Raw genomic sequence first — 25,125 nt, 5'->3', positions numbered from 1 at the left:
CATCACATAAAGTTTGAGAATTTTCCACCAGGAGCACCATCTCTTGCTCCCCAGCTTTAAGCATTAGGTGAATTTCAAGAGCTTTGGGTTGGGGGTGCTCAATCTTTATTTTGTGATACCTGTCTTGATAATAGTTATACCTATTGCCACCTTTGTTTTCTTGCTATTCAATGTCTTTCAGCAAGTCATCTGGCTTAGGAATAGGTCTATAGGCTTTTTAAAAGATTAAAAAAAAAAAGATTTATTTATTATGTATACAATGCTCTGCCTGTATGTACACCTGCAGGCTAGAAGAGGGCACCAGATCTCATTATAGATGGTTGTGAGCCACCATGTGGTTTCTGGGAATTGAACTCAGGACCTCTGGAAGAGCAGTCAGTGCTCTTAACCTCTGAGCCATCTTTCTAGCCCTGAGGCTCGTCATCTTTGACCATCTTCTACCTGGTGCTTCTCTGAGCACCACATGTTGTCCACTGTAGAGCAGTAACTAGTGGTGAGACCAACTTGAGGCTGTTGTTAAAGGTCCTTTCCTAAAATTGACCTATATCCCAAGTTCCAAATTGGGTTGAACTGGCTTTATTAGGCCATTTGAGTTAGCAGGCACAGTCTATATCTGTAGTATTGAGTGCCCCATTTCCTGTTGTTTCCCAAATACTAAGACCAGAAGAAGCAGCATTCTCTTTCCGGTAAAGATGGCAGTGAGTTCCATTCAACAAAGCCTGGGAGTGGTCCTTGGCCTTGGAAAGCTTCCTGTTTCCTTCCCTTTTAGGCTCTTCATCAGCTGGTCTTTCACTGAGTATTTTGGAAGTAGTAGGTTCATAGAAGTACTTGTTTCACAGAAGTTTATGGAAGTGACAGAATAGAGATTCCTGTGGTGAGAGCATATAGAGTCTGGGCGGGAGCACATCTGGCCTGAATCTTAGCCCTTGTAGGCATGGCCCACACCTTGAAGAGATGCACTCTGATCTCAGGGTAGTGAGCAAGTTGCAAGCGTGAACTAGAGGCTCCTGCAGACATACTGCTCTGCGGGGGAGGAGTCTCCCAGGCTGTGTTTGTGTCCTAAACTTGTGGGGAGGGGGTTGGAGGGCGGGGCAGATGAGGGGTGGGGCTAGGTGCTTGTGTCAGCCCATCATGAAGGTAAAGTCACTTCCAAAGCAGGAGACCTTTATTCAGCTTTCCATTTCCCTGCGGCTTGCAGAGCTACTGCCTTAGCTGTAAATGCTTCTGTGTGTTACTAAAGACTAGGACTTTTAATTTTCCCGTGAAAGCTCTCTTTTAAAAAATTCTAGCTAAGGAATTAATGGTAGGGATGTAATTTCTTTTTAAAGCAGCTTGTTCTGCAAAAGTTGGGAAGACACATTTATGCTGTTATAAACACACTCTGTGTGTGCTGCAGGCGGAAATATTCACCCGAGTTTGCTTACCCTGACTCTGAGTTCCCCACGGAGAATCTATCTTGTGTGTCATGTTTGCCTGTGTGGAGTCAGATTAAAGGCTGATTTTCCAACCTTGGCTTTTCTGTCTGAGCTGAGCAGTTGGAAGGCACAAAACTGCACAGAGCTTCACAGTCCTTAGCTGAGAACAGGCCCTGCTTTGTTGATGGCCCTTCACTGTGTCAGGGACTGGTGACTGGTGCCAACTGCAACTCTACAAGAGGCCACCCCTTGAGAGCATCGTTGTCTGGAGGCCATTCGGTGTTCATGGAGCTATGGCCAGGCTGAGCTAGGCCTAATGTGGGCCTGCTGTTGTAGAAGGTGCCGTTCTGGAGATTTTCTGCCATTGTAACAGACATCTGACTACACTATAGTTTGTGTGCTTGAGCGTGTCTCTGTTGGCAGAGTTCTGAGAGGTCCTTGTGAGGCCCTGTAGGAATTTCAGTTGGGGATCCTTACCCTGGAAGGGTGATCAGCTGTATCACACACTTTGCTGCTGCCCTTCTGCACACAGAACAGAGCAAAGATTGGGCAGGTGCAAGTTCTTTTCAATCTCTAGCCTAGGAGCGTGTTCCTGGGAAGACTTATTTTAATAGCCTTCCTTGTCTGTTATCTGTGAGAGCACTCACTTGGCTTTGGTTCTGATGTACTAGAGATCCATAGCTAGCAGTCAGAGTCCATTTGGAATATAAATGCTGCCGTCCCAGGTTTCGAAGGCTTGTGGCCTGGGCTCAGGCGTCACTCGCGGAAGCAATGATAGGGACGGCGTGTTGGTCCTCCACAGCCCTCGGTGACAGTCTATGGGAGACTGAGAGTCACAGCAGCCACAGCGGGGGGTAACCACCATGGAGAATGTGAGCATTTCAGTCCTTCCTTAAGGGTCTTATCAGAGTGACACAGTGAATGTGAGGAGAGTGCGTGTCCTAGAATATGATAAGGAGATGTTTAAACAGTGTCCCTTCTGTAGAATGACCTAATGTCTATTTGGAGTCCATAGTTTTCGTTTCGAAATTCATTCCAACTCGGTTTTCATCCTTTGCCCTGTTAAAGAGGAGCATATATTGCATGGGCCAAGCGATCCGCAATGTCTAGAGAGCCTGGATACAGTGTCCTTTTCCCTCTTGTTATCCCTCCCTCCCAACCTCTCCATTCTACACTGGAGCTCTTGCTCAGTCTTTGCTGATCCTCTCAGAGGGGCTAGACTGTATCTCCTCTTACTCAGGGGACCGGGAATTGAGGGTGGCACTGACATGAAGTGTCACTAAGCTTGGTGAAGTGAAACTAAGCCTGGGCTGTGAGCCAGGGAGGGGTGAGCCCAGTTGCCTCTGATCTTTTGGGCTTTGGTCCGTAGGCAACAAAAATGTATGCTTCATCGTCATGGTTTGGGATATGCTGTCTGACAAAGAACCTAGTGACACTGCCCCTTCTGTGAAATCTGCAGATGTGAAATTAAACTTAGAATCTCATGGGTTTCTCAAGACTTACTTTCTGTTTCCCAGCATGGAAATTGTATGCTCTGGGACCGAGGTGAGATTGCTGCAGAAAACATGTTGTCCTGCATAACCTTCTGGTGGCTTTTTAGGATTGTATTAACAAGATGTCTGTCTTTGACCATAGTAGCTTTGTTTAGAGCACTGGCAACAAAGCAGAGTGTGACATGCCAGTGGCCTGCTGGGAAAGCCTGCAGATGTGTTGGTGTTAACTGAGGTTTTTGTTGGTTTGTTTGTTAAACTAAAACCAGCCAATTTTACATTGAAGGCAAATATAAAAAGGAAAGATTTCAGCCCAACATGAAAAATGAAGTTTTCTTACTCAGAATTACATCTTGTTTGTGTGTATGGCACATGCAGCCATCTTGCCGCGTTGCCACTACTCCCTGCTGCTGCACTTCCAGGCAGCATTTGTGCGCAGGAGTAGCTTGAATCTAATGGGAGGGGGTTGGTGCTCAAAGGGCCACCTTGAACTTGGCCATGGCAGTGAGCTTTGGAAGCTCCAGAACATTACAAACTAGTTGTCCCCCTGCACTCAGCCATCTGCCTGTTTGCATCTTGGGGCACTAAAAGAACTGTCCAGACTCTAGGTAAAAATTACCCATTTCTGAAGAGGGAGAACATGGCCTTGCTTCTACTCTGAATTTTGTCTGAAGTAATAGTGAGAAACCTTAAGTTTGGTGCTATGGGATGGAAATTGTCCAGTCCCTCAATTTCTCCAGAAATTAATCTACTTGTATGTGTTGGCAGGTGGAAGACAAGCCAGCCAAGATGGACATCTACGACACTCAGACCTTGGGAGTTGTGGTCTTTGGCGGGTTTATGGTTGTTTCTGCCATCGGCATCTTCCTGGTGTCAACCTTCTCCATGAAGGAGACATCGTATGAAGAAGCTCTTGCCAACCAGCGCAAGGAGATGGCAAAAACTCACCACCAGAAAGGAGAGAAGAAAAAGAAGGAAAAAAACGTGGAGAAGAAAGGAAAGACCAAGAAAAAGGAAGATAAACCTAATGGGAAGATACCTGAGCATGATCTGGATCCCAACGTGACCATCATCCTCAAGGACCCAGTGCGTGTACCTGCTGTGGCTGTGGCTCCAACTTCAGTACACTCCTCTGTGGCTCATACCCCTGTAGCCACAGTATCAGCCATGCCTCAGGAAAAGCTGGCTTCCTCCCCTAAGGACAAAAAGAAGAAGGAGAAAAAAGTGGCAAAGGTGGAGCCAGCAGTCAGTTCTGTTGTGAATTCCATCCAGGTTCTTGCTTCAAAGTCGGCCATCTTGGAAGCCACACCCAAGGAGGTGCCTATGGTGGCTGTGCCTCCAGTAGGCTCTAAGGCCAATGCTCCTGCCACCAGCAGTCAGGGCAAGAAGGGGGAGGGAGCACAGAACCAAGCTAAGAAGGGGGAGGGGGCCCAGAACCAGGCCAAGAAGGGGGAGGGGGCCAAGAAAGGGGAGGGGACCCAGAACCAAGCTAAGAAGGGGGAGGGGGCCCAGAACCAAGCTAAGAAGGGGGAGGGGACCCAGAACCAAGCTAAGAAGGGGGAGGGAGCCCAGAACCAAGCTAAGAAGGGGGAGGGGGCCCAGAACCAAGCTAAGAAGGGGGAGGGGGCCCAGAACCAAGCTAAGAAGGGGGAGGGCGCCCAGAACCAAGCTAAGAAGGGGGAGGGCGCCCAGAACCAGGCCAAGAAGGGGGAGGGCGCCCAGAACCAGGCTAAGAAGGGGGAGGGGGCCCAGAACCAAGCTAAGAAGGGGGAGGGGGCCCAGAACCAAGCTAAGAAGGGGGAGGGCGCCCAGAACCAAGCTAAGAAGGGGGAGGGGCCCCAGAACCAGGCCAAGAAGGGGGAGGGGGCCCAGAACCAGGCCAAGAAGGGGGAGGGCGCCCAGAACCAGGCCAAGAAGGGGGAGGGCGCCCAGAACCAAACTAAGAAGGGGGAGGGCGCCCAGAACCAAGCCAAGAAGGGGGAGGGCGCCCAGAACCAAGCCAAGAAGGGGGAGGGGGCCCAGAACCAAGCTAAGAAGGGGGAGGGGGCCCAGAACCAAGCTAAGAAGGGAGAGGGGGCCCAGAACCAAGCTAAGAAGGGGGAGGATGGCCAGAACCAGGCCAAGAAAGGAGAAGGGGCTCAGAACCAGGCCAAGAAAGGGGTAGAAGGGGCCCAAACTCAGGGCAAAAAGGGGGAAACAAACCAAAACCAGGCCAAGAAGGGGGAGGGGGTTCAGAACCAGGCCAAGAAAGGGGAAGCAACTCAAAACCAGGGCAAAAAAATGGAAGCAGCCCAGAACCAAGGCAAGAAGGCAGAGGGAACCTCAAACCAAGGCAAGAAGGGAGAAGGGACACAAAACCAGGTCAAAAAAGTAGAAGGATCTCCTAACCAGGGCAAGAAAGGAGATGGGTCTCCCAACCAAAGCACAAAAGTAGAGGGCAGAAAAGCAGAAGGAACCCCAAGCCAGGGCAAGAAGATGGAGGGGTCCCAGAACCAGGGTAAAAAGGGGGAAGGGGACCAAAACCAGGGCAAAAAGGCAGAGGGGGTCCAAAGTCAGGGCAAGAAAGGGGAGGGGACCCAGAATCAGAGCCACAAGGGGGATGGAAGTCCCAACCAGAGCAGAAAGACAGACGCAGCTGCCATTCAGGGCGGCTCAAACCAGGGGAAAAAGGCAGAAGGAGCCCCAAACCAAGGCAGAAAGGTAGAAGGGTCCCCCAACCAGGGCAAAAAGACAGATACAGCTTCCAGTCAGGGTAAAAAGTCAGAGTCGGCTCCTGCCCAGGCTAAAAATGCAGGACTGGTCCAGAGCCAGGAGGCACCAAAGCAAGAGGCGCCTACAAAGAAGAAGTCTGGTTCAAAGAAAAAAGGCGAGCCTGGTGAGTGCCCCGCCTGCCCTGGGGCTTGAGTGAAAGGTCTTCTCTGGGCTTCCGTAGTGTTTGACTTTTCCTGGTCACCCCAGATAGGGTACTGACCACAGGCCAGAGTAACAACCAAGTCTGTCTTGAGCCACTGAGCTTTTTGTTGTACACAGGAGCAGGGGTGAGTCTAAGGAAGCTGTTTTACCACCCACTCAGCCTGGGTGATGGTTCAGGAGAGCCGCATTCAGGGGCCTCCCTTCCCCTGCTGGACTTGGAGTCCTCCCTCACCCCAGTAACTGTATTGGTTATATAACCTTGAGGGGTGAGCTTCCTGAGTTTTATGAGCCTCAGTCCTCAGCAGGTGGGAATGCTGTAGTTTGGAGGACGTAGCTCCATAGCAGGGTGTCACCTGTGTCAGTCAGCTGCTACTGTAGGAAAGCTATGTAACAAGCACCCCAGGCTTTATTGCCTTACAGCAGCAGCTCTCTGTCTTTGCTTCTGTTTCTGTGACTGGCTGAAGTTGGCTGATTTAGGTCCTGTCTGCTGGGAGGCTCTGTCTCCTGCGAGGCTCTGTCTCCTGCTGTGCCTTAACTGGGTTGGCTCAGGGCTACCCTATATGCAAGACTTCCTTTGGGGCCCCCGCTGAAGGTTGCCTCTCCAGGGCAGAGGCCCTCGGCGTGTGGCAGAGGCATCTTATGCTTTAGGGCAAGACCCGTGAGTGAGCCTGAGGTGTCTCCAGCGAGGGACTGCACAGTGAGGTGTGAGGAGCAGCCTAGACAGAGTAGTCTTGGCAAATTTTCTTGAACATCTGCTGTGTCTTCTCATTCTGTTCTGTGTTCATGTCTCACCTAATGGTAACTTTATTCAATCAGTGTTTTTGTTTTTGCTTTTTAATTTTATTTAATGTGCGTTGGGGTTAGGGTGTGAGATCTATGGGAACTGGAGTTACAGACAGTTGTGAGCTGCCATGTGGGTGCTGGGAATTGAACCCGGGTCCTTTGGAAGAGCAGACAGTGCTCTTAACCACTAAGCCATCACTCCAGCCCTCGCAATCAGTGTTTTTAAGAAAGAGTGTTCCCTCCATATTGCCCCACCCCTTCTTCGCTAGTCGTTTAATGACGCATTATAGAACTAACACAGATTCTGTATGATCCAGACAGAATGAAGATCATACAGAACACTGATTTGCTTTGGTGATTTTAGTGGTAGTAACGATACAGATTCAGTCAGGGTTTAAAAAGTAGTTGAATTTGTGTGACTCATGAAAAGCACTTTAGCACACTCTAACAGGGGTTTGAGGTAGTTAGTCTCCCAGGACTCTCTGAGGAAACTGAACTGTGGCACACAGGTGCTTAGTGGACCTGATGCCCCCAGACCGCCTGGGGCCCTGTACTGCTTACCCAGGCTCAGCACGGCTACCAGTGTCAATGTGGAAAACTCCACAGAGACATTTTAGCACAATGTCGACTCTAAATTCAGGCTACCAAATTCTTAAAACAACTTGATAATGAAAGAAGACAAAGACATTAAATATGGGATAATACAAACACAAACATTAAAAAAATAGTCTTTCATCATATTTCATGAGATTGATTCCAAGACACCCCTAAACTACCCCCTCACCCCCGTGAATTCCAAAATCTGCAAATGTTGAAGTCTCAAAATGGTATTATGTTTGCATATAAATAACCCCCAAAGTCCTGTAGGCTTCATTTTTCTTTTCTTTTTTCAATCTATTTATTATCTACCCCTATAATGCTAGGGATCAAATCCAGGGCCCTTATATGGTTAGACAAGTTTTGTACCAATGAGCTATGTTTCTGGCCTGCCTCTTATACTTTAAATCACCTCTGTACTACTTGCGATACCTAATACAACACAGGTGCTATTAAATAGTCGTTATGTTTTATTGTTTAAGGAATAATTATAAAGAAAAGATCTGCATATGTTTAGTAGAGGCACATTTTTTTTTTAATGTTTTTGATCCGAGGTTGGTTGGATCTGGATGGGGACCTGTGGAGGCAGAGTGCTGGCTGTCCCACAGCAAGAGTCCAGGTGTTCTTTGACTTTTTTTTTTTAATGCAGTGTGCTGATATTTTATTCTTCAAAAGTTGGAAGCAACCCTGAAGAAGGCATTGGCTCTTGTGGCTGTGGCAGCGCCCCCTGAAGTTGGAAACACCTGTGTGGAAGGCCTTGGACATCATTCTCCTTGATGCAAGGCCACATGGGACAGAAACCCTAATGAGATGTTGCAGTTGATAATTTCCCATTAAAACTTATTTAATGGCCTTTTGAAATTACTGTAGGGGCATAAAATTGGGTCTTGATATATTATCTTAAATGCTGTATTCCTCATCCCCCAAAGAATAAAGTAATAATGGTAACTTCTAAATGCTGAAACAATCTAGAGAGCCCTACAGAGTGGGGGGTTGGGGTGGGCTTCCTTCCCTGCTGTTTGGTGAACTCTCTGGATGCAGGTCAGCGGATCAGGCCTCTGCAGCAGATTGACTCCCCCAGTAACTGTTGAGATGTAGAGCAGAACCCGCTGACAGGAGCCCAGGTCTGTCAGTGAGGGTTGTGGTCTAGAGACAGGTGAGAGCTTCAGCCGAGGAGAAGGGACTATGACTTTCAAGCTGCATAAGTTGAGGACAGTAGACAGAAGCATTCATAAATAGGGGAAGGAGTGCTCGACTAGCACTTGGTTGTGTCGTAAGTCCTGAGACCCCAGGACTTTCCAGTTGACAAGTCTGTGTATTTAGCCCCTTCTTTTTTTGTTTGGTTTTGTTTTTTCTTTTTCAGACAGGATCTCTCACTGTAACACAGGCTGGCCTCGAAAGGATAGCTTCCCTGCCTCAGCCTGTATAAGCAGGAACCATCATGCCTGCTGTTAGCCCCTCTTTTTCCTATAGAGCCAGGAGAGTGTGTTGGTGAGTGTGTGAGGGTCTGTGAGAGTTCTTGTTTTTGCTGTTCATAACTGTCCCTGCTTAGTACCCTTAGGTACGTGAGCCCCCACCTCACCTCTACCATGTCAAGACTCCCCTCAGCTTCCTGGTGCACTCAGGGTGTCAGGGACTTGCTCCTGCCTGCTCTGATGTGGACAGGGTGAGCATGCTCTTGGTGGAGGTTGTCCATCCTTCTCCATGGCTAGTTTCTGTGGAAGGTGATGGAGATAAAGCATGCTGTCTTCTCAGTGTGTCTCTTAGTGCAGTGGCCGGACCCTGGGTGGCATTGTCAGACCAAAGCAGGCAACATGTGCTCGCGAGTTAACTGTTGTTACAGCTGCACCGCATCCTTGGCTCTGCTCTGTGCGAGGGTTATCTTAAAATGACCCAAGCCTCATGGCCCCTGATGATTGTGTGCTGTGAGGACAGCTTGGTGTGTGCGTTTGTATACAGTGCTTCATCTGCTTCCGTAGGGCCTGCCTGCCCTTGGCTGGACCATCCATTTGGGTTTGCCTAATGGATTCTGTCACAGTCTGCTTATTCTTCAGCAAAATATATTTCTCACTCTTTTTAGTTCATGGACTCTAAAGATATTTCTTATTTCTTATTCCTGTGGCCAGGATTCTCCTGATTGATGATAGCATGGGAGGGTGTCCCAACCCCAGCCACTGCTAAGCAGTGTGATGAGGAGAGTAAGGAAGGTCCCTACATGGCACCTGCAGTGTCTCACGCCTGTGTGCCTGGTGGTCAGCACCTGGCAGAGGCCCGGGGTGGGCACAGTAAAAACACATGCCGTTTTCCTCCTCTACACTGGTCTTTCCAAGTACAGTTAGAATATGCAAAGATAGATGCCCTCTCTCCTTCCGTCCCTCCCTCCCTCCCTCCTTCCCTCACCCCTCCCTTCTCTGTGAAAACATTCAAACCTGCTTCTCATTCATGCCTGCTCACCTAGCAACACTGTCACAGCTGCTGAACAGAGAAAACTCCAGGTAAACTTGGTAAAGCAGGGTGCTTACTGCAGACTGGAGAATTCTGATTTGGCTCTCCCATACAGTGGTGCCATCTTGTTTCAGAAAGCAACTCCGGTGGGAACTCAGACTCCCATGTCTAGCCTTCTCTTGACGTCCTAATGGTTTTCCTCACTGGCGCATGAACTGTGGTAACTGAATATCCGGGGCATGAAATCTGACAGTGTAGGTACTGTCCAGAGGCTCGTGGAGCCATTGTCTCACTGCTCTATGTGGACTGTACTAGAATGCATCTGATGTAAGATGGAACAGTGCAGCTGTGGCAGTGTTGCCAGGTGAGCAAGTGTGGATGAGAAGCTCAAAGCTAGACCTTGTGTGCAAGCTCCTTTTGCCTGGGCTGCGCTTGGTCCTTCATACACCCTGCCACTTAGCCACAAAAAGTGTCTGTCTGTTCATAGCTACCTGTATTCTGGGGACCATGTGTGCCCAAAGGAATTGTGCGGGAACTCCAGGTAGGTGCTAGGTATTTGCGAGGATAGGGCTGGGCAGATGAGGTAGCCTGAGGGCAATGCTGTGAGGATGCCAAGGTGCTTGAGGGATGGGCTCCATTACTGGTTTAGAGCAGCCTGGGAGGGACCTCCTCCGACAAGTGCAGGAGAGCTAGACTTGGGAGACCTACCTAGACTTGGACAGAGTGTGAGGAGGACCCTTGGCACCATGAGGTTGTAACAACTGGCTGTGGACATTGAGGGTTGGGAGGTAATGCTGTCCACTAAGAGCCAGGGGTCACCCTGAGTTCATTTAAATCAGTCCAAGGTAAGACTCGCTTCTTTGATCACACTTTCTGCCCCTTCATGCTCTGTCAGTAGTCACATGTTGCCAGTGGCTGCCCTTTGGAACAATGCAGAGATAAAACATCATCGTCAGAAAGTCCTGTTGGACACCACTGCTCTTAGCAGCAGCCGTTTGGAGAGGGGTGGCCTCTTGTGTCACCTTGCAGGTGTCCGCAGGAAGATGTGGCCCTGCAGCCGTGTTTTGGCATCATGCGCAGCTGCTCTACCACTTGGTTCTAGCTTTCCTCGTATTAGAGAGAGGCACTGAGAGTGATGTCACAGTGCAGGGGCAGTCCAGGAGCTGGGGTGGATGACAGGTACCACAGAGGAGTGCGGCAGGTGTGGAGGCTGCAGGCCTGGTCACGTTTCTTTCAGAGCTGCTGCTTTGTCTTTACTTAAGGGATGATGGGCCCATGCCACAGGCTTTTACCACTGGTCTGTGGCAGGGTTTGACAACGAACCCCTGATCCCTGCTTTTAAAGTGTATTAACACATAAAAGTATGTTTTCCGCAAACAGTTTAATAGTAGAAAAGTACGGGTAGGCTGGAAATCTAAAGTCTTCCCATTCTGTCCCTGTCGCCATTCACTTCTGGGGGACCCTGGAGACACTGTTGTCACGTGCACACTGTAGTGCGTACCCAGTCAGGATACTGGGTTTTACAGTTTATTGGGGACATCTTTCCACATCATGCAGAGCTGCCACATACAGCTATATAACATTGAAAAGACATTGAAGTCGTGTGCAGGCTTTTTTTGGGGGGGGGTGCTAAAATTGGTGCTGCAGTGATGTACATCTATCGCTCTGTGAGCGCTTAAAGTAAATTCCTAAGTCTGTAATTGCAGGTCAAGAGGTGGGTACACATTTCATTTAGGAAGACTGCTTCCTCAGTCTGCAAAAGCAGTTGGTGATTTACTGAGGCCTGCTCGACTGTTTCAGAGCTAATTCCTCCTCGTGTGGCTCTCTGCTAGACAGAGAAGGACTTATGTCACAAAGGAGTGTTAAAAGCTCTTATATGGAAGGAGAAGAAAACACTAGCTTATGAAATAAGAATCAGGGATTCCTGTCCGAATGCCTAGGCACTGGGAATCATAGAGAAGTAGAGACGTAAAACCTCCCCTGAGCTACAGTGCTCCTTTTGGGAGTACTACTGCTGACCCTGGCGGGTGGTCCAGCGGCCTTTAGATGCTCAGGGAATGAGTGTGTGATAGTGGTGGTGGTTTTTAAAATCTATTTTTGTCCTTTGATTTAGTCTGTGTCTTCTTAATTATGCCTGCTTGCCTCCCACCCTGAGCCGAGGGCTGCACTGATTACTTGGAATGGCCTCCTGGTGGTGTGCTGTCAGGAGATCTGCTCTGGAAGTGAGTTTTGGGTAGATCCCACGTGGGTCTGGGATCTGTATATGTATGGGATATATACTGTATATGTTCCATGACTCACGGATAGCATGAGGCCCAGAATGAGGCAGCTGTTAACTGGAGTGAGGCCTGTTTCCTGCTGTTGACAGGAGGGGCTGAGTCCAGTGTCTGGGTGAGAAGTCTATCACAAGGCCCATGGCTTTCTTGCTTAGTGGGACAGGGATACCCTGTCATCTTCTGTTGATTGGCTTTTTAAAGGTGATTATGATGCCATGGCCAGGAGAACCCCACCACCCTCCATAATGTAGAAAACAGAGAAATGGGCTTTTATGAGTCTCCTATGGTGTGCATGGGGGAAAGGATACTACCCGGAGGTAGGATTGTGGGTCATTTTTTTTTTCTTATCTTTCATTCAGCCTTTTACATTTTTCTAGTTTTTCTATTTGTATTAGTATTTTTTTTTTAAACTGGAAAAGAAACAGAAACTCCATTATGGAGCTCCACTATGTGTTCCTGGAGCATCTCTGGGCAGTGGAACCCTTGTTAGAGTCAGGGTCGGGAGGGAGCAGCCGGTTCTCAGGCCTCCACAGATGTCAGTGCCTACCTAGGCCCTCGCACCTGTTACCTGGTAAGTGCTCCTAAGCTGAGGTAAGATGAATGTCACCGGTGCTTCTGTACCGTGAGGTAGCTAGCGGTGTGCTGTGGGTGCTGGTGAAAGTACCTGTGCTCCTTGTCTGCAGCCTTGCAGGGCCCCACTGTAACTGCAGAGCAGGCAGAAATGCGTAATAGGAAATGCAGTGCAAACAGATCTGTAACTTGACCGAAGCACGAGACACAAGAGATAAAGAAGGGTCATCAGACCTTCCAGGGAAAGCTCTTCAGGGTGCCCAGAGCACATCGGAGCGCTTTCTTTAAACTGTTTGGCGGTTGCACCTTCCCTTCCTCCTCCAGCCTCCTTCTGCTTGTGTTTCTGGTGCTTCATGTTCAGGGTTTGTAGAGGCACTTGATGTTGCTTTTCCTGCATTTACATTTCTCACAGCCCAGTTCTGCCTGTTCTACACAGCCAGAGTTTAGACTTGGTAGAAGTCATGTGGCCAGCAGATGGCAGTACGGGGTCTCCATAGGACCCCTTCCCAGCCTCCAGAGAGTTAGTTAACTGTTCCTGTCTTACAGGTTGAATCCACCAGGTGTGTGCTAAGAACAAGCCTTGGTAACCTTTGTTCTTTTGACTTTAACTCTACCAGGATTTGAGTCTGAACAAAACTCTAGGGGCTTTCACTTCCTATGCCGTTCTTCAAAACCAAAGCTCCCATTTTCTCTCCCTCTCCCCGTTTCTTCTCTGTCTCTCTGCCCTGTCTTCCTTTCTCCTCCAAAAAAAAATGGAAAGAGGTCCCTCAGGAAAGAGTTAAGTGTCATTATGAGAAACTGCTGGATGAGATTCTTCTGGAAATCTCCATTTGGTGATTATTACATGTGGCAGTGCCAAGACTTCAGTTACTATACAGGCCTGTAGGCACCGAGGAAAATCTTGACTGCTGCTGAACTGTCTCTTTGGTCTGGAGGAAAAACATGAAGTGTAGAGAGGAAAACAGTCGTTCAGGCTATAGGATGCCGTGTAATGGTGTCTTCCCAGCCTGGTTATAGCGTCTTCTTGCCTCCAGCCAAAAGGAAGGCCTCACTTAATAAGTTGCTCTCCACAGTTTCTGTGCTTGGCGCCAGGGCACTGGAAACTCCATGTGTGTTTGTAGCCATTTAGGAGTGAAGTGTAGCTGATCATCTTAGGTCGTTGGCCTGCCCGCTCTGAGAAAGGCTGACCAGGCATGGCCTGCCCGCTCTGGGGGTGGAGTCTCCACTTACCATGCTGCTGGGGGCCCTGTCTTGGCTGTGGAGGGAACAGCAGTGAGGGAGGGGTGGGAGAAGCCAGTGTGTATTTTGATTTCTTGGAGGGTCCTGTACTTGCCTGTAGACTTCTTGGCCACAGTTTCTAAATGTACAGTCGGGGAGAGGCTGTGGTGATGTTGGACTGCTCTCCTTGCCTTTGGCCCCTGGACCTGTGGTTGTAAATGGAGATAGTCGCATTGACCTGGGCTCCCGAGAGGCTTGGGGGCCTGGGGTGTGACCATTCTGTGGCACAGCTCAGTTTGGCTCAGGTGCTTGGGGTTGTCTGGGCGTGGAATCTCCTTAAGGTTGGGATGTGACTTCCTGCTTGGGCACATGCTGTGCTGGGGACTTGCACCATTCATGTCATTCCCCTTGGGGTCCAGAGGCAGCAGCTGTTAGCTGTGGTCCTTGCATTTGAGGGAAAGGCCTTCAGAATGGGTTTTGCACAGTCTCTGAGAAAATGAATGTCCTTGCTGTTGAATCCTCATCAGTCCCCAGGTCTCCAGTCTCCTGCCAAGCCCCGCTGTGAGGGCTCCCTGATCATCCCTGGCTTCTCACAGTCTCCTGAATACTCAGGCTTGAGCTCTGGCTTGGGTTCTTAAATGAGTCCTAGCCTCCAGCTTTGTCCTTCTTGGCATCCCAACAGTGTTCCCTTTTAGTCACTGCACTTTGTGGGGTAAAATCCAGATCTCTGGGGCCTGTGAAGAATTGCACCTGTCCCAGCCTTACCTCCTGTTCCTCTGGGAATCCAAAGCCCTGGGTGCTGCAGATTTGGGTGCCTTTCTGGGCTGCTGCCTTCTTTCAGCCCCCTTGTTGCCTCTTTACCCAGCAGTGTCTGAGCAAGCGCTGTGCTTCAGCCTCTGCTTGCGTTGCTGTCAGGCTGCTTCCCTGGGCCCCAGCATGGTCTGTTACATGACCTCCCTGCACCCGCCGTGCTGCCTAGCTGTAGCCTTCCTTCTGCTTACCTCTCTAAACCTAGCGTTCTGCAGTCCTCTCGGACCCAGTAAGTACATACACTGTGTTTAGAAACAACCTCCGTTTAGCCTCTCGCTGTCTGCAAGTGCTCACAGGGCAAGCCCTGGAGTGGGCTGTTGTCCTCCCTGCTGGTGGAGAAAGGGCATGGGCATGGCAGGCATGTTCTCTGGCTGGACACTGGAGCAGGGAGCTGCTGGGTCTCAGGAGTTCCTCCTTCAAGCTGAGGCTGTCCACTGGGGAGTTGGTAGTTATGCAGGCAAAGAGGACCCCACAAAGAGGGGCTTCCCTAAGCACCTTACAAGTTTCATTTCCTAGATGGTAAAGCATTTCTGTAGCAAACTGGTTGCGTCATAGTTTTGAAGTCAGGGTGTTGAGCACACTGACTGACACCCTGCAGGCTTCTTTGTGGTAAAGGCATATCCTCTTCCCACAAGCCCTGTGCTTGGCCTTACCATGAGTAAGGGCACTTTGCCCTTCTGAGTCTCTACCTCAGCCTTGACCTCAGACAGGCTGTCCTCAGAACCTCACCCTTGCCTGACTTCTTCCACTATTGAGCTGGGAGGGGACAGGGTGGCTGGCCAAGGAGAGGTCTGAATAGTTGAGCCTCCAAAGTTGGCCCTGGAGAGTCAGTTTTCAGTACTTTCCCTTATGCCTCATTCCAAGCACAAACTGAGTGAATCTAACAGGCCGTGAGGGAGGAACAGTTATTACTGACTTTACAGACAAGGAAACAGGCAGGAGGTGCTTAAGCCAGTTGTCCAAATACACAAATGAAAGGAGCTGAGTAGAAAATTGACATTTTAACTTAGGCCATTTGACCCCATACTATAACCAGGGTCAGAGGTGACCCATAGACTTGGCCCTGGCCCGCAGATATATTTGTTTAGCCCCTTTGGTGGCTTTCTCCGTTTACTTACTTTAGCTGCCAGCACTAGAGGTCCAGTCTCTTAGTCTGCAGCTGCAAGGGTTCTGGACTGATTTCCCTTGTAAGCTGTTCCTTGGAAGTGGAGTGCTGTGCCTCAGCCTCCTCGGTGCCTGAGAAGCCTTTCCTGAGTCTACAGAGCCGTTTGCTGCATTCCTGAAGGGTCTGGCCCATGGGGTATGGGTGTGTCTGGTTGGTGCCATCTCATAGCTACTTTTGCTGTCCATCCGCCTCATTTCTGTCCAGACCAGACCTGCCAACGCGAGTCAGACTCAGGCTGCCAGAGCAGCCATGGTCTGTGGGGTGCTGGGCATGTGCTAGGTTTCCGTGGGCAAGCGATTTGGATGTCACTCACCCAGGGTCTTATTTCTCTTTTCCTGTCAGTTTTACTGCCTCTGAATCAGAGACAATACTAGCTTTTTTTTTTTTTTTTAACCTAAAAGAGTCAATGAAAAATGTTTTGTGAAGTTAGAGCCCTCTGAAAATAATCTAAAGGAGAATATGTATATGGAGAAGGCGATGGAAGCTTCTGTGAGTGGAGGAGGGTAGGCGAGAAGGCTCAGTTTTACTTTGTATTGCTTTGATGTTTCATCTGTTACAGCTGTTTCTTTTTAACTAAAATGTTTAACAAAAAGTCATAGCTACCCTAGAAAGTTTTAATAAAGATTCATTAGAATGCTGCTTTTATAAAAAAAATGCTTTCATTTTCTTTTATTTTTTTTAACTGTGAGATATTAATAGTCACATTTCTGCCTTCCCCTTCCTTCCTTCACACCTTTCCATATGCCACCCCTGCTTGCTTTCAAATTCATGGCCTCTTTTCTTCATTGCATACATGTATGTATTTGTATATACATACAGATTTCTAAATGTAGCCTACTTAGTCTATATAATATTACTTATGTTTTCAGGGATGACGATTTGGCACTGCACAACCACTTGGTGTCCTCTTCCCTGGGGAAGGCTGCCTCTCCCGCTCCAAGCTTTCCTCAATTACCTGTATTTTCTTTGTTCTGGTGGGGCCTTGTGTGTTTTTTCCACATCTGGTTTGGCATGTCCATTGATGTAGTCCTTGTTAAGCTCACATTTGGGCAGTGATGTGGTGAGACTTCATGGATGTAGGTTCTGATGTTACTGGCAGACAAAAATCTCTGTCCTGGCTTTCACAGTTTCCATCCCCTCTTCCACCGTGTTGATGCATCCACTAAGACTGGGCTCCACAGCTCTGCATTTTGATTGGTTGAGGTTTTCTGTATTGGTCTCTGTCTGTTGCAGAGAGCAGTTTCCTTGATGAGGGTGAACTATGCTTATGAGGCTAGACCCTGAAGGAGGATATGAGAAGTCTGGATATTAAGACTAGAGTGAAGCGCTCTGCACACAGGAGGGAGCTTTTAAACAGTGCTGGAAGCATCTGGAAGCATCCCATAGCTGATGGATGCTTTTATCCAAGGAAGGGAGCAGTGGGGCTCAAGGGATAGGGCTGAAGGTCAGTGTCCATATGGGCTTTTGCCTCCTCCCCGTTCTTCTTTGAGACAGGGCCTCACGTACCCCAGGCAGGCCTTAAACACGCACACCCTCTACCTCCTGGGTGCTGGAATTAAAGGCACACACCAGCATAGCTTAGAATAGTGTCTTCCGGAGGGAGGAGCATTCAGGAGAGGGGAGCGATGTTGCCATGCAGGGACTTCTTGAGGACACGGGCTTCTAAGAATTTTGGCAAGGAGCACTTCAGGAGTCCATGGGGCTGGAAGGGGATAGAACAGCAGTCCAAGGGGAATATGGTGTGTGCCACATCTGGAACTTAATACTCTTGGTGAGCCACATCAGGACAAGCCAAGAGGAAACCGTTGGAATAAATTTTAACAGCACACTTCACCCAATTTATCCAACATTTATCCTCTTAATGTGCATCCAGTATATCAGGTTACTATTTTACATTCTAGTGTGCACTGAGGTTTGGGAGTCTCATGTCAACTTCTTAGTTGAAGCACATGACAAGTTGCAGGGGTCACATACAAGTTCTCAGGGCCACTGTGCCTGGACCATTTTGCATCAGGAAAGGAAACCAGGAAGTGAAGCAGCCTTCAGTCCACATAGGCTCACGAGGTCACCCTGCCTTGCCTGTGCCTTTTAAACCTTGGGCAGTGAATATCTACCTAAGGCTGGGGGTATGTTGGAAAACACACAGCAAAAAATGTGTCAGTAGGGATGTCTCCTGAGAGTGAAGCTCATGGGCGTCTTATTTTATCCTGGCTCTGTAGCACTCAGGGTTATATCTAGTATGTATAAGTCCACTTTAGTTGTGTGAGCATACACATTTCAGTGAGATTAAGAAAGGCAGTACCCACACACACACTCTCCCATATTCTTGGTAATACAAGCTCTTGGGGTTGTAATGCTCGTGAGGTTATTTTTAAATCTACTGTACTTTCCCAAGGTAAGAACTTATAAAATAAGGTGCTCATGGCAACCAGCTCGCCCACACCACACCTTCCTCTTACTGTGATATCATGCTAAGTACTTCCACTCGTGATGAAAATATTGTGACTGTGAAGTAAAAATATTGAGACAAGGTGGAGAATCCAGGGTTGCTGTGGAAACTTCCACATTCCTTGTCCTCAAAAGGCAGGCTTAGCTGAGTGTGCCATTGCAGGCCTGTCTGTCTCTTAGTGCATTGGGCATTCTGTTTCAACTGTGAGGCAAATTTAGACATTAACAGAAGAATTTCCCAGGCATTTTAGGTGCGCTGTCTCAGTTCACTTTTTTCTTGCCTGCAAGACTGCATGAGTATCAACAAGACTGTGGTCTGGGATATTTAGGAGATTTTTTTAAACAGCGATGGTTGTGAACAAGTGGTCTGCAGTGGCGAGTGAGCAGCTCCTCCTGAGAGTGAGCAGCTCCTCCTGGGAGTGAGCAGCTCCTCCTGGGAGGCCCGGCCACTTCTCCCCTGACGCCAGTTACTACTTAAACTCCATCCAGGGAGACTAGACGTAGAGTGCTTGAGGGGAGCAGAGTCTTGGTACCCTCCATCCTTTCCCAAGGGTTTGTACGTGTGGTTCTGGGGATCCTGGAGTGAGTGATGAGTGCCCTGGTTACTCGTGGGCAGTCGTGCCTAGGGAGACGTTGGGGTTAGATACAGAAATCTTCCTGAGTCATGGAAGGTGAGATGAACCAGAAAGTTCCATAGAGAAGAAGACGCGGGGAAGAGCTCTGAGGAAAGTGTGCTATGCATAATTTTGTGCAGTGTCGTTTTTGTTACTTGTTTGTTTACTTATTTTGAGACCTGGTCTAATGCAACTCAGGCTGGTCACAAATTCACTGTGCAGCTGAATATGACCTTGATCTTCCTGCCTTCGTTTCTAGAATATTGGGATTACAGGCATGTGCCACCGCATTCAGTTTATGTAGTGCCAAGAATTGAACCAGGGCTTTGTGTGTGCTGTCAGCCCTCTCAGCAAAGATACCTCCCGTCCCTGCACAGCTTTGATCTTGATAATTTAAAAAGAAGAAGAAAGGACAAAGGCTAGCTGTATAGCCCAATGGCAGAGTGCCTGCTTAGCACACACTGAGCCCCGAATTTGCCCCATTACCAGTATAAAATAAGGAGGATGTCACTCCTGTCCTTGGGTGGGACTCCTTGGAAATGCACACTCATCATTTCTCAGAAGTCCACTGTTCCAGCCCATCGTCTGCAGCTGTGGGGCAGAGTCCTCCTTGCCTCTGACCAGACCAGAGCCCCCCTTTGATTGATGTTGTACATCCCTTGTTTGGGGTGGAAAGTAAGCCCCTGCTCCTTCCTACTTCAGGCACCCCAGATTGTGACAGCCCTCTCTTCCTGCCTTACAAGACACTGGTCTCCACAGTTGGAAGCATGGTGTTCAATGAGGGTGAGGCCCAACGGCTTATTGAGATCCTCTCTGAGAAGACTGGAGTCATTCAGGACACCTGGCATAAGGTAGGCCACTGCGAGACTGGCGTGGTGCACTGCACCCCTTGCCCCAGGGATCAGCATCTTGCCTAGTCCTGCCCGTGCCCAGGAGCTATCTATCAAGCCATACCTAGCTTGTCAAACTGCAAAGAGAATGTTCTAGAACAGTATCCACTTCTTAGAGAATCCTGCCATTTCTGCCTGTGCTCAGGCTGAATGGAACAGCTGTCAGTGGTCTGCCCAGAGCAAAGCAGGGCCTCTGTACTATGTGTGCTCCTGGGGTTAGAACATGGGATCTGGCCCAGATGGACAGAGTGTGTGACAGACTCCTGTGACAGGTCCCTTGTCATACCAGGCCAAGCTACCAAAACCTACTCCCTAGTGCCCCTGGCCAGTGAACTGTTGTAGGAAGTGCAGTATGTGTGGGTTTGTGCCTTAACTAGTTGGTTTGCTAGTAGCTTTGCTGGTCAGTCCAGTGGCTGCAGGTTGGGGGGGGTTTCCTTTGCTGGGGGATGCCATGATCTGTATATTCTTGGTGTGTTGGGAGTTCCTCAACATGGAAGCACTGGGAGGAGTGTTTCCTGGGCCTGAGTGTCGAAGGGTCAAGATGACTATAGTCGCTGCAGCTTATCTCAGACCATGTCCTTAGAGTATAAGTTTCCCATGCCAGCTCCCACCCTGAGCCAGTGGCCTCCGATCTGCACGTACTGGCTTTATGGCTGAAAATAGTGTGGTTGTAAGAACTACCCCCCACACCCATGGGTACCAGGTCTGGGAGTTCCTGAAGGGATGGGTGGCTTAGCAGGACCATCAGTTCCCATGGTGGTGTGTAGACAGATGAAACCGCTTACCTTGAAGCTCATGCTACCTGCTGTGCTGTTGTTTCATTGCCAGAGTGGGGGTAAGTATATGTCCTCCTGTTACCCAGTAACATGGCTTTGTCAACATTTCTAGGCCACTCAGAAGGGCGACCCCGTAGCAATTCTGAAACGCCAGCTGGAAGAGAAAGAAAAGCTACTGGCCGCAGAACAAGAGGATGCGGCTGTGGCCAAGAGCAAACTGAGGGAACTCAACAAGGTACGGACTAAGCTCAGAGAGGCAGACGCTCCTCTCTGTCCTCGGAGGGACCCCTGGCCCAGGACCACCGCTGCCCTTTGGCCCTCAGGACAGGCTCAGGGCTGGCTCTGAGACAGGCAGCTTCAGCAAGGCCTTGTCTGCCTAGCATATGGCTCTTCCCAAGCCACAGATGTTTCCACTGACGTTTATCTGTTGCCTAAGGAGCTGAGGTGTGCTCTTGGGGCCCCTCCCCTGTGGTCCAGGAACACATACAGTTTAGCAGGGACCAGGACCTCATTAGATTGTGGTGGTTCCCAAGGTGGCAGGCCACTTCTGAATGAGCACAGGAAAGGGGGGTACACACCTCATCCAGGGTGGTTTTCCTGAGAACTGCGACAGAGGCTACACTTCTCCCTTTTTCTGACACCAGTGGAGTGATGTGCAGGGGCCATCTTGCCTACCTGTGGCTGGCTGGCTGGTTTTTCAGTCTGAATGGCAGGTGGTAGTCAGCCAGGGTGGCTGTGAGGCAGACTATGCTAGTCCTCAGGTGTGGATAGCCACTCACTGCTGAGCTCATTGGAGCCTCTCCCTTGCCTCTCTGCTTCTGAGAGGTGGTCCTAGTGTCCAATGGTGCCCAGAGGACATGGAGGGCAGAGTAAGGGGAGTTCCCATGGGCCTGGTGTCCCTTGAGCTAGAAAGTGTCTCTCCTGCCAGGTGCTGTGGGCTTGCTTCTACCATCTCCCTCCCTCCCTCCCTCCCTCTCTCCCTCCCCCCTCTATCCCTCGCTCCCTCCCTCCCTCCCTTTGCCACAGATCTGTACTTGGTTGCCGGCAGACTGTGAGCCTTGTAGAGCAAACACTGTGCCCTTGTGTGGCCCAGCTTGGCAGGCCTTCTGTGAGTAAGGGACCCACTGAGGCCCTAGGTGGGCTTGCTGCTGAGGGAGGAGCTTTCATTGGTATTTGTGTCTTCCCTTTGTAAATAGTTAAGTATTTATCACTTTGTCCACTTTCATCTTACTTGTGCTCTTGAAATTGTGGACCAGCAGAGCCAACATGCTTATGTCAGTCTTATGTCACACCTCCTAGCCCCACACTGTTGGTTGAGGCAGTCTGTGAGCAAGTCTGAGCATATGAAAGCTCCTCTCGCTTTGATTCTCACAGGAGCCAGTGAGAAAGATAGAATGATAGGCTCTGTTTTCATGTGCAGTCTCTTCTGATTTCCTTCACTCTTTGGTTTTTCGAGACATGTGTGTGCTCACTTTGTAGACCAGGCTGGCCTCAAGCTCACAGTGATCTTCCTGCCTCTGCACACCCCACACCACCCTCTGCCCGCGCCCCCCACCTCACGCGTATGCTGAGATTAAAGGCGCACACCACCACACCCAGCTGCATTTCCTTTATTCTTATAGGGACATTTTATAGTTAGAAAAGGGGTCTTGCTGGGTAATCTTTCTTGGAGTCATGCCAAAAGGCCTGGCCTGCATGCACTGAGCGTGTCAGTCATCTGCAGGGTCTGTGCTACTCTCATGTGGAAGATCTGGCAGAGTTGAACCCAAGACCAGTATGAGTGGTTTCTAAAGGAGCTGATGGGCTTGGACAGCCATGGGAGCGTCACCCTGGCCTTTTTAAGTGTTCATGGCCCAGATATGTCTTTGAAGAATCCAGGCCAAGAAAGGCAGAACGTTCTGGAAACCTTTCCAGCTGTTGTCTTGCCAGGCACTACATTCTGGTCTAGACCATTGTGTGCCCACTCCAGTGCCTGAACGAAGCCTCATAAGATCAGGGCCCTGATCAGCAAAGGAGCCTGAGGCCTTCAGACACCAGCCAGACACTCCTATTTACCAAGTTGGGATGGCAGGTAAAGTTACTGGCTCCATCTGGAGGAAAGTCTGTGGATACCTTCTGGGCCTGGAAGTCTGTGCAGGCCGCACTTAAGTCTAGGGAATGGTGCCAGATCCCTAGACGATGTGCTAAGAGAGCACTAGTGGGTGCTGGTATCAGTTTTCATCTTCCAGTTAGACAGACATAGCCAGACTCCACTTAGGACAGCATCTCTTGAATGCTTTTCAAGAGAATACTCTGCCCAATCTCTGCCTGCCTGATGAGTCTGCTCACCCCACCTGCTGTTTCTTCTCAGGAGATGGCTTCAGAGAAGGCCAAGGCTGCAGCTGGAGAGGCCAAGGTGAAGAAGCAGCTGGTAGCCCGGGAACAGGAGATTGCAGCTGTGCAGGCACGCATGCAGGCCAGCTACCGGGACCATGTGAAGGAGGTGCAGCAGCTGCAGGGCAAGGTGGGTGCAGAGCAGGGGCAGGCAGGCCTGGGGAGTCGTAGGGCCCAGAGAGTAAGGCTGCAGCTGGGGCTGGCCAAATCTACTGGAGGTTCAGTCTGGTTGGATGTCTCTACATGTGTCTAATGCTAGTACCCATTACTAAAATATATTTAAAATAAATTTAAAAGAGCCTTGTGTCGGGTGGTGCCCTGGCTCAGGGCTTCCGTCTCTTGTGAGGCCAGGATAATAGTGAGCACACATGCTCTGTATGTGGTTGGGGAGATCCCAAAAAGGAGGAGACCTGAGCAGACATTTTTCCTGGGTCTGGAGACCAGCACTGGCAATGGCCTGTCTAGACTGGGCCTCATTGTCAGAGCCTGACATTTATCCTCTGAAACCTATGCTTGGCTCATTCTAGACATGGGGTGCCATGTGGTCTCCGAAGGCAAGAGGTGCACCTCACGGAGGTAGATGTACTTTGTGGCCTCGTGGTTTTTCTGCTCTCAGAATAGCATACAAGTGTGTGGCCGCAGGTGCATGCGCATACACCTGAAGCACTGCATAGAGGGCGGTGAGGGGAGACAGATATTATGGATGATGGTGAAGGAGGCCACACGTGTCCTTGAGACCCTGACACTGGAATGGCACAGTGCTTGGGCCCCTTGCTTCATGCACACTCCTGACTTCCTTGGAGCAGATGTGGCCTCCAGAGCTTCCACCCTGAGCTAATGATGGTCCAGAGTCAGTTCTCTGTCTGTGCCTGACCAGCCCTCGTGCTCTTGTTGGTGACTCTTCAGATCCGGACTCTTCAGGAGCAACTGGAGAATGGCCCTAACACCCAGCTGGCCCGTCTACAGCAGGAGAATTCCATCTTGAGGGATGCCTTGAACCAGGCCACCAGCCAGGTGGAAAGCAAGTAAGCCAGGTGTCCCATGCAAAGACTGTGGTGCCATGTTCCCTAGGGCTTAGAGCCTGGGTGGACTTAGAGGGTCTCATGTGGGCTATAGCAGGTACAAACTGTTATCTTTCTGGGTATGGGGCTGATGTGGCCTCTTGTTTATAGGGCTGCCTGTGAATTTCTATTCTCTGCACATCCAGTTTCTATGTGGGTTCTGAGCAGTTGGGTTTTTGGCAGGCGGCTCAGAGCCCCTCGTGTCTTGATGCCTTAGAAAGAGCTTATGTATGCCAGCCTCAGCCCATCCTTGCTAGCACACGTGGCATTTGGGGGTGGGGGGTTGCCATGCCAGATACCTCCCAGTCCTTGTGTTGGCATCTAATTTCCTGGGCATAGTGGTATTTTCAAACTCATTGAACCCCCTGTGTTTTGGGGGACAGATTTATTCAGGATGCGGGTACTAGGACCTGCTGTAGTCCCAGTCCTCCACTGGGAAGGTACAGGGATTGAGGAACTCTGGCATTCCCTACGTGTGAAATCTGTTGTCGCTTTCTTTCTGGAGAAAGTTCTGCAACGTGGGAAACTGTCGCCCAGTTGGCCTCTGCTGCCTCCCCTCAGTCCAGAACCCTGCCTGGTAGTGGGTGCACAGCATCCAGGTGGGTTTTACCAGCCCTGTCACCATTGACAAGTCCTAAGCAGTCCAAAGAAGGGGCCACACTGCCCTTACCAGTTACTTGGATCTCTGCACAGTAGGGTACATGAGCTTAAAGGCTTTGTGGTGTAGTTTCTGGTACAGTTAGAAACCCCGAGTCAGGAAGAGGAGGCCCCTTTGTCAGTGAGCATAGCTGCTGTGAGCCAAGTCTCACACTTTGGTCCTTGAGTCAGGAGGAAGAGCCCCATTTGTCAGTGGGCATAGCTGCTCTGAGCCAGGTCTCACACTTTGGTTCCCGAGTCAGGAGCAGGAGCCCCCTTTGTCAGTAGGCATAGCTGCTCTGAGGCAGGTCTTACACTTCGGTCTGTCTCTTTGTCTTGTCTTAGGCGTTTCCTGAATAGGTAGCATCTATGCCAAAGACAGAGGTGCTCATTTGATTAGTATCAAAATTTGCTTTCAGTAAGTTTCTTGAAGTCCCACAATCTTCTTATGTCCTGAGACCCACTTTAAAGTAACAAAATGGAGGCACATTTTTCTAAGTGCCTCGTGCTGTAGTTCTGAATGTCCTCCTTGGTCATCTGCTGGAGGAAGGAGCCAGGACAAGTGCCACCAGTGCCTTCAAGAGGCACTCCCTGGCCCAGCTATCATCTCATCTGCCAGTGAAGCGAGACACTTGGAGTTTGTGG

General features: G+C 49.7%; 1 protein-coding gene across 3 annotated transcripts in view; it reads left to right on the top strand.

Annotated features, from left to right (window-relative positions):
* Window positions 1-25,125, top strand: part of Rrbp1 (ribosome binding protein 1) — a 64,343-nt gene that overhangs the window by 20,774 nt on the left and 18,444 nt on the right. For 2 of the 3 annotated variants that reach the window (XM_051144762.1, XM_051144761.1), the window contains exons 2-6: window positions 3,674-5,780; window positions 19,447-19,595; window positions 20,523-20,645; window positions 22,761-22,913; window positions 23,690-23,808. In XM_051144762.1, coding sequence (XP_051000719.1) covers window positions 3,695-5,780; window positions 19,447-19,595; window positions 20,523-20,645; window positions 22,761-22,913; window positions 23,690-23,808 — 2,630 coding nt within the window. In that variant the 5' untranslated portion in view covers window positions 3,674-3,694. Of the gene's footprint in view, window positions 1-3,673; window positions 5,781-7,847; window positions 8,155-19,446; window positions 19,596-20,522; window positions 20,646-22,760; window positions 22,914-23,689; window positions 23,809-25,125 lie in introns of those variants that run through there. The other variant, XM_051144763.1, reaches the window with a different exon arrangement.

This window comes from Acomys russatus, chromosome 4, assembly GCF_903995435.1.
Source record: "Acomys russatus chromosome 4, mAcoRus1.1, whole genome shotgun sequence".
Lineage (NCBI taxonomy): Eukaryota > Metazoa > Chordata > Mammalia > Rodentia > Muridae > Acomys > Acomys russatus.
The sequence above is the reverse complement of the archived record's forward strand: the minus strand, read 5'-3'. Positions and strand labels throughout refer to the sequence as shown.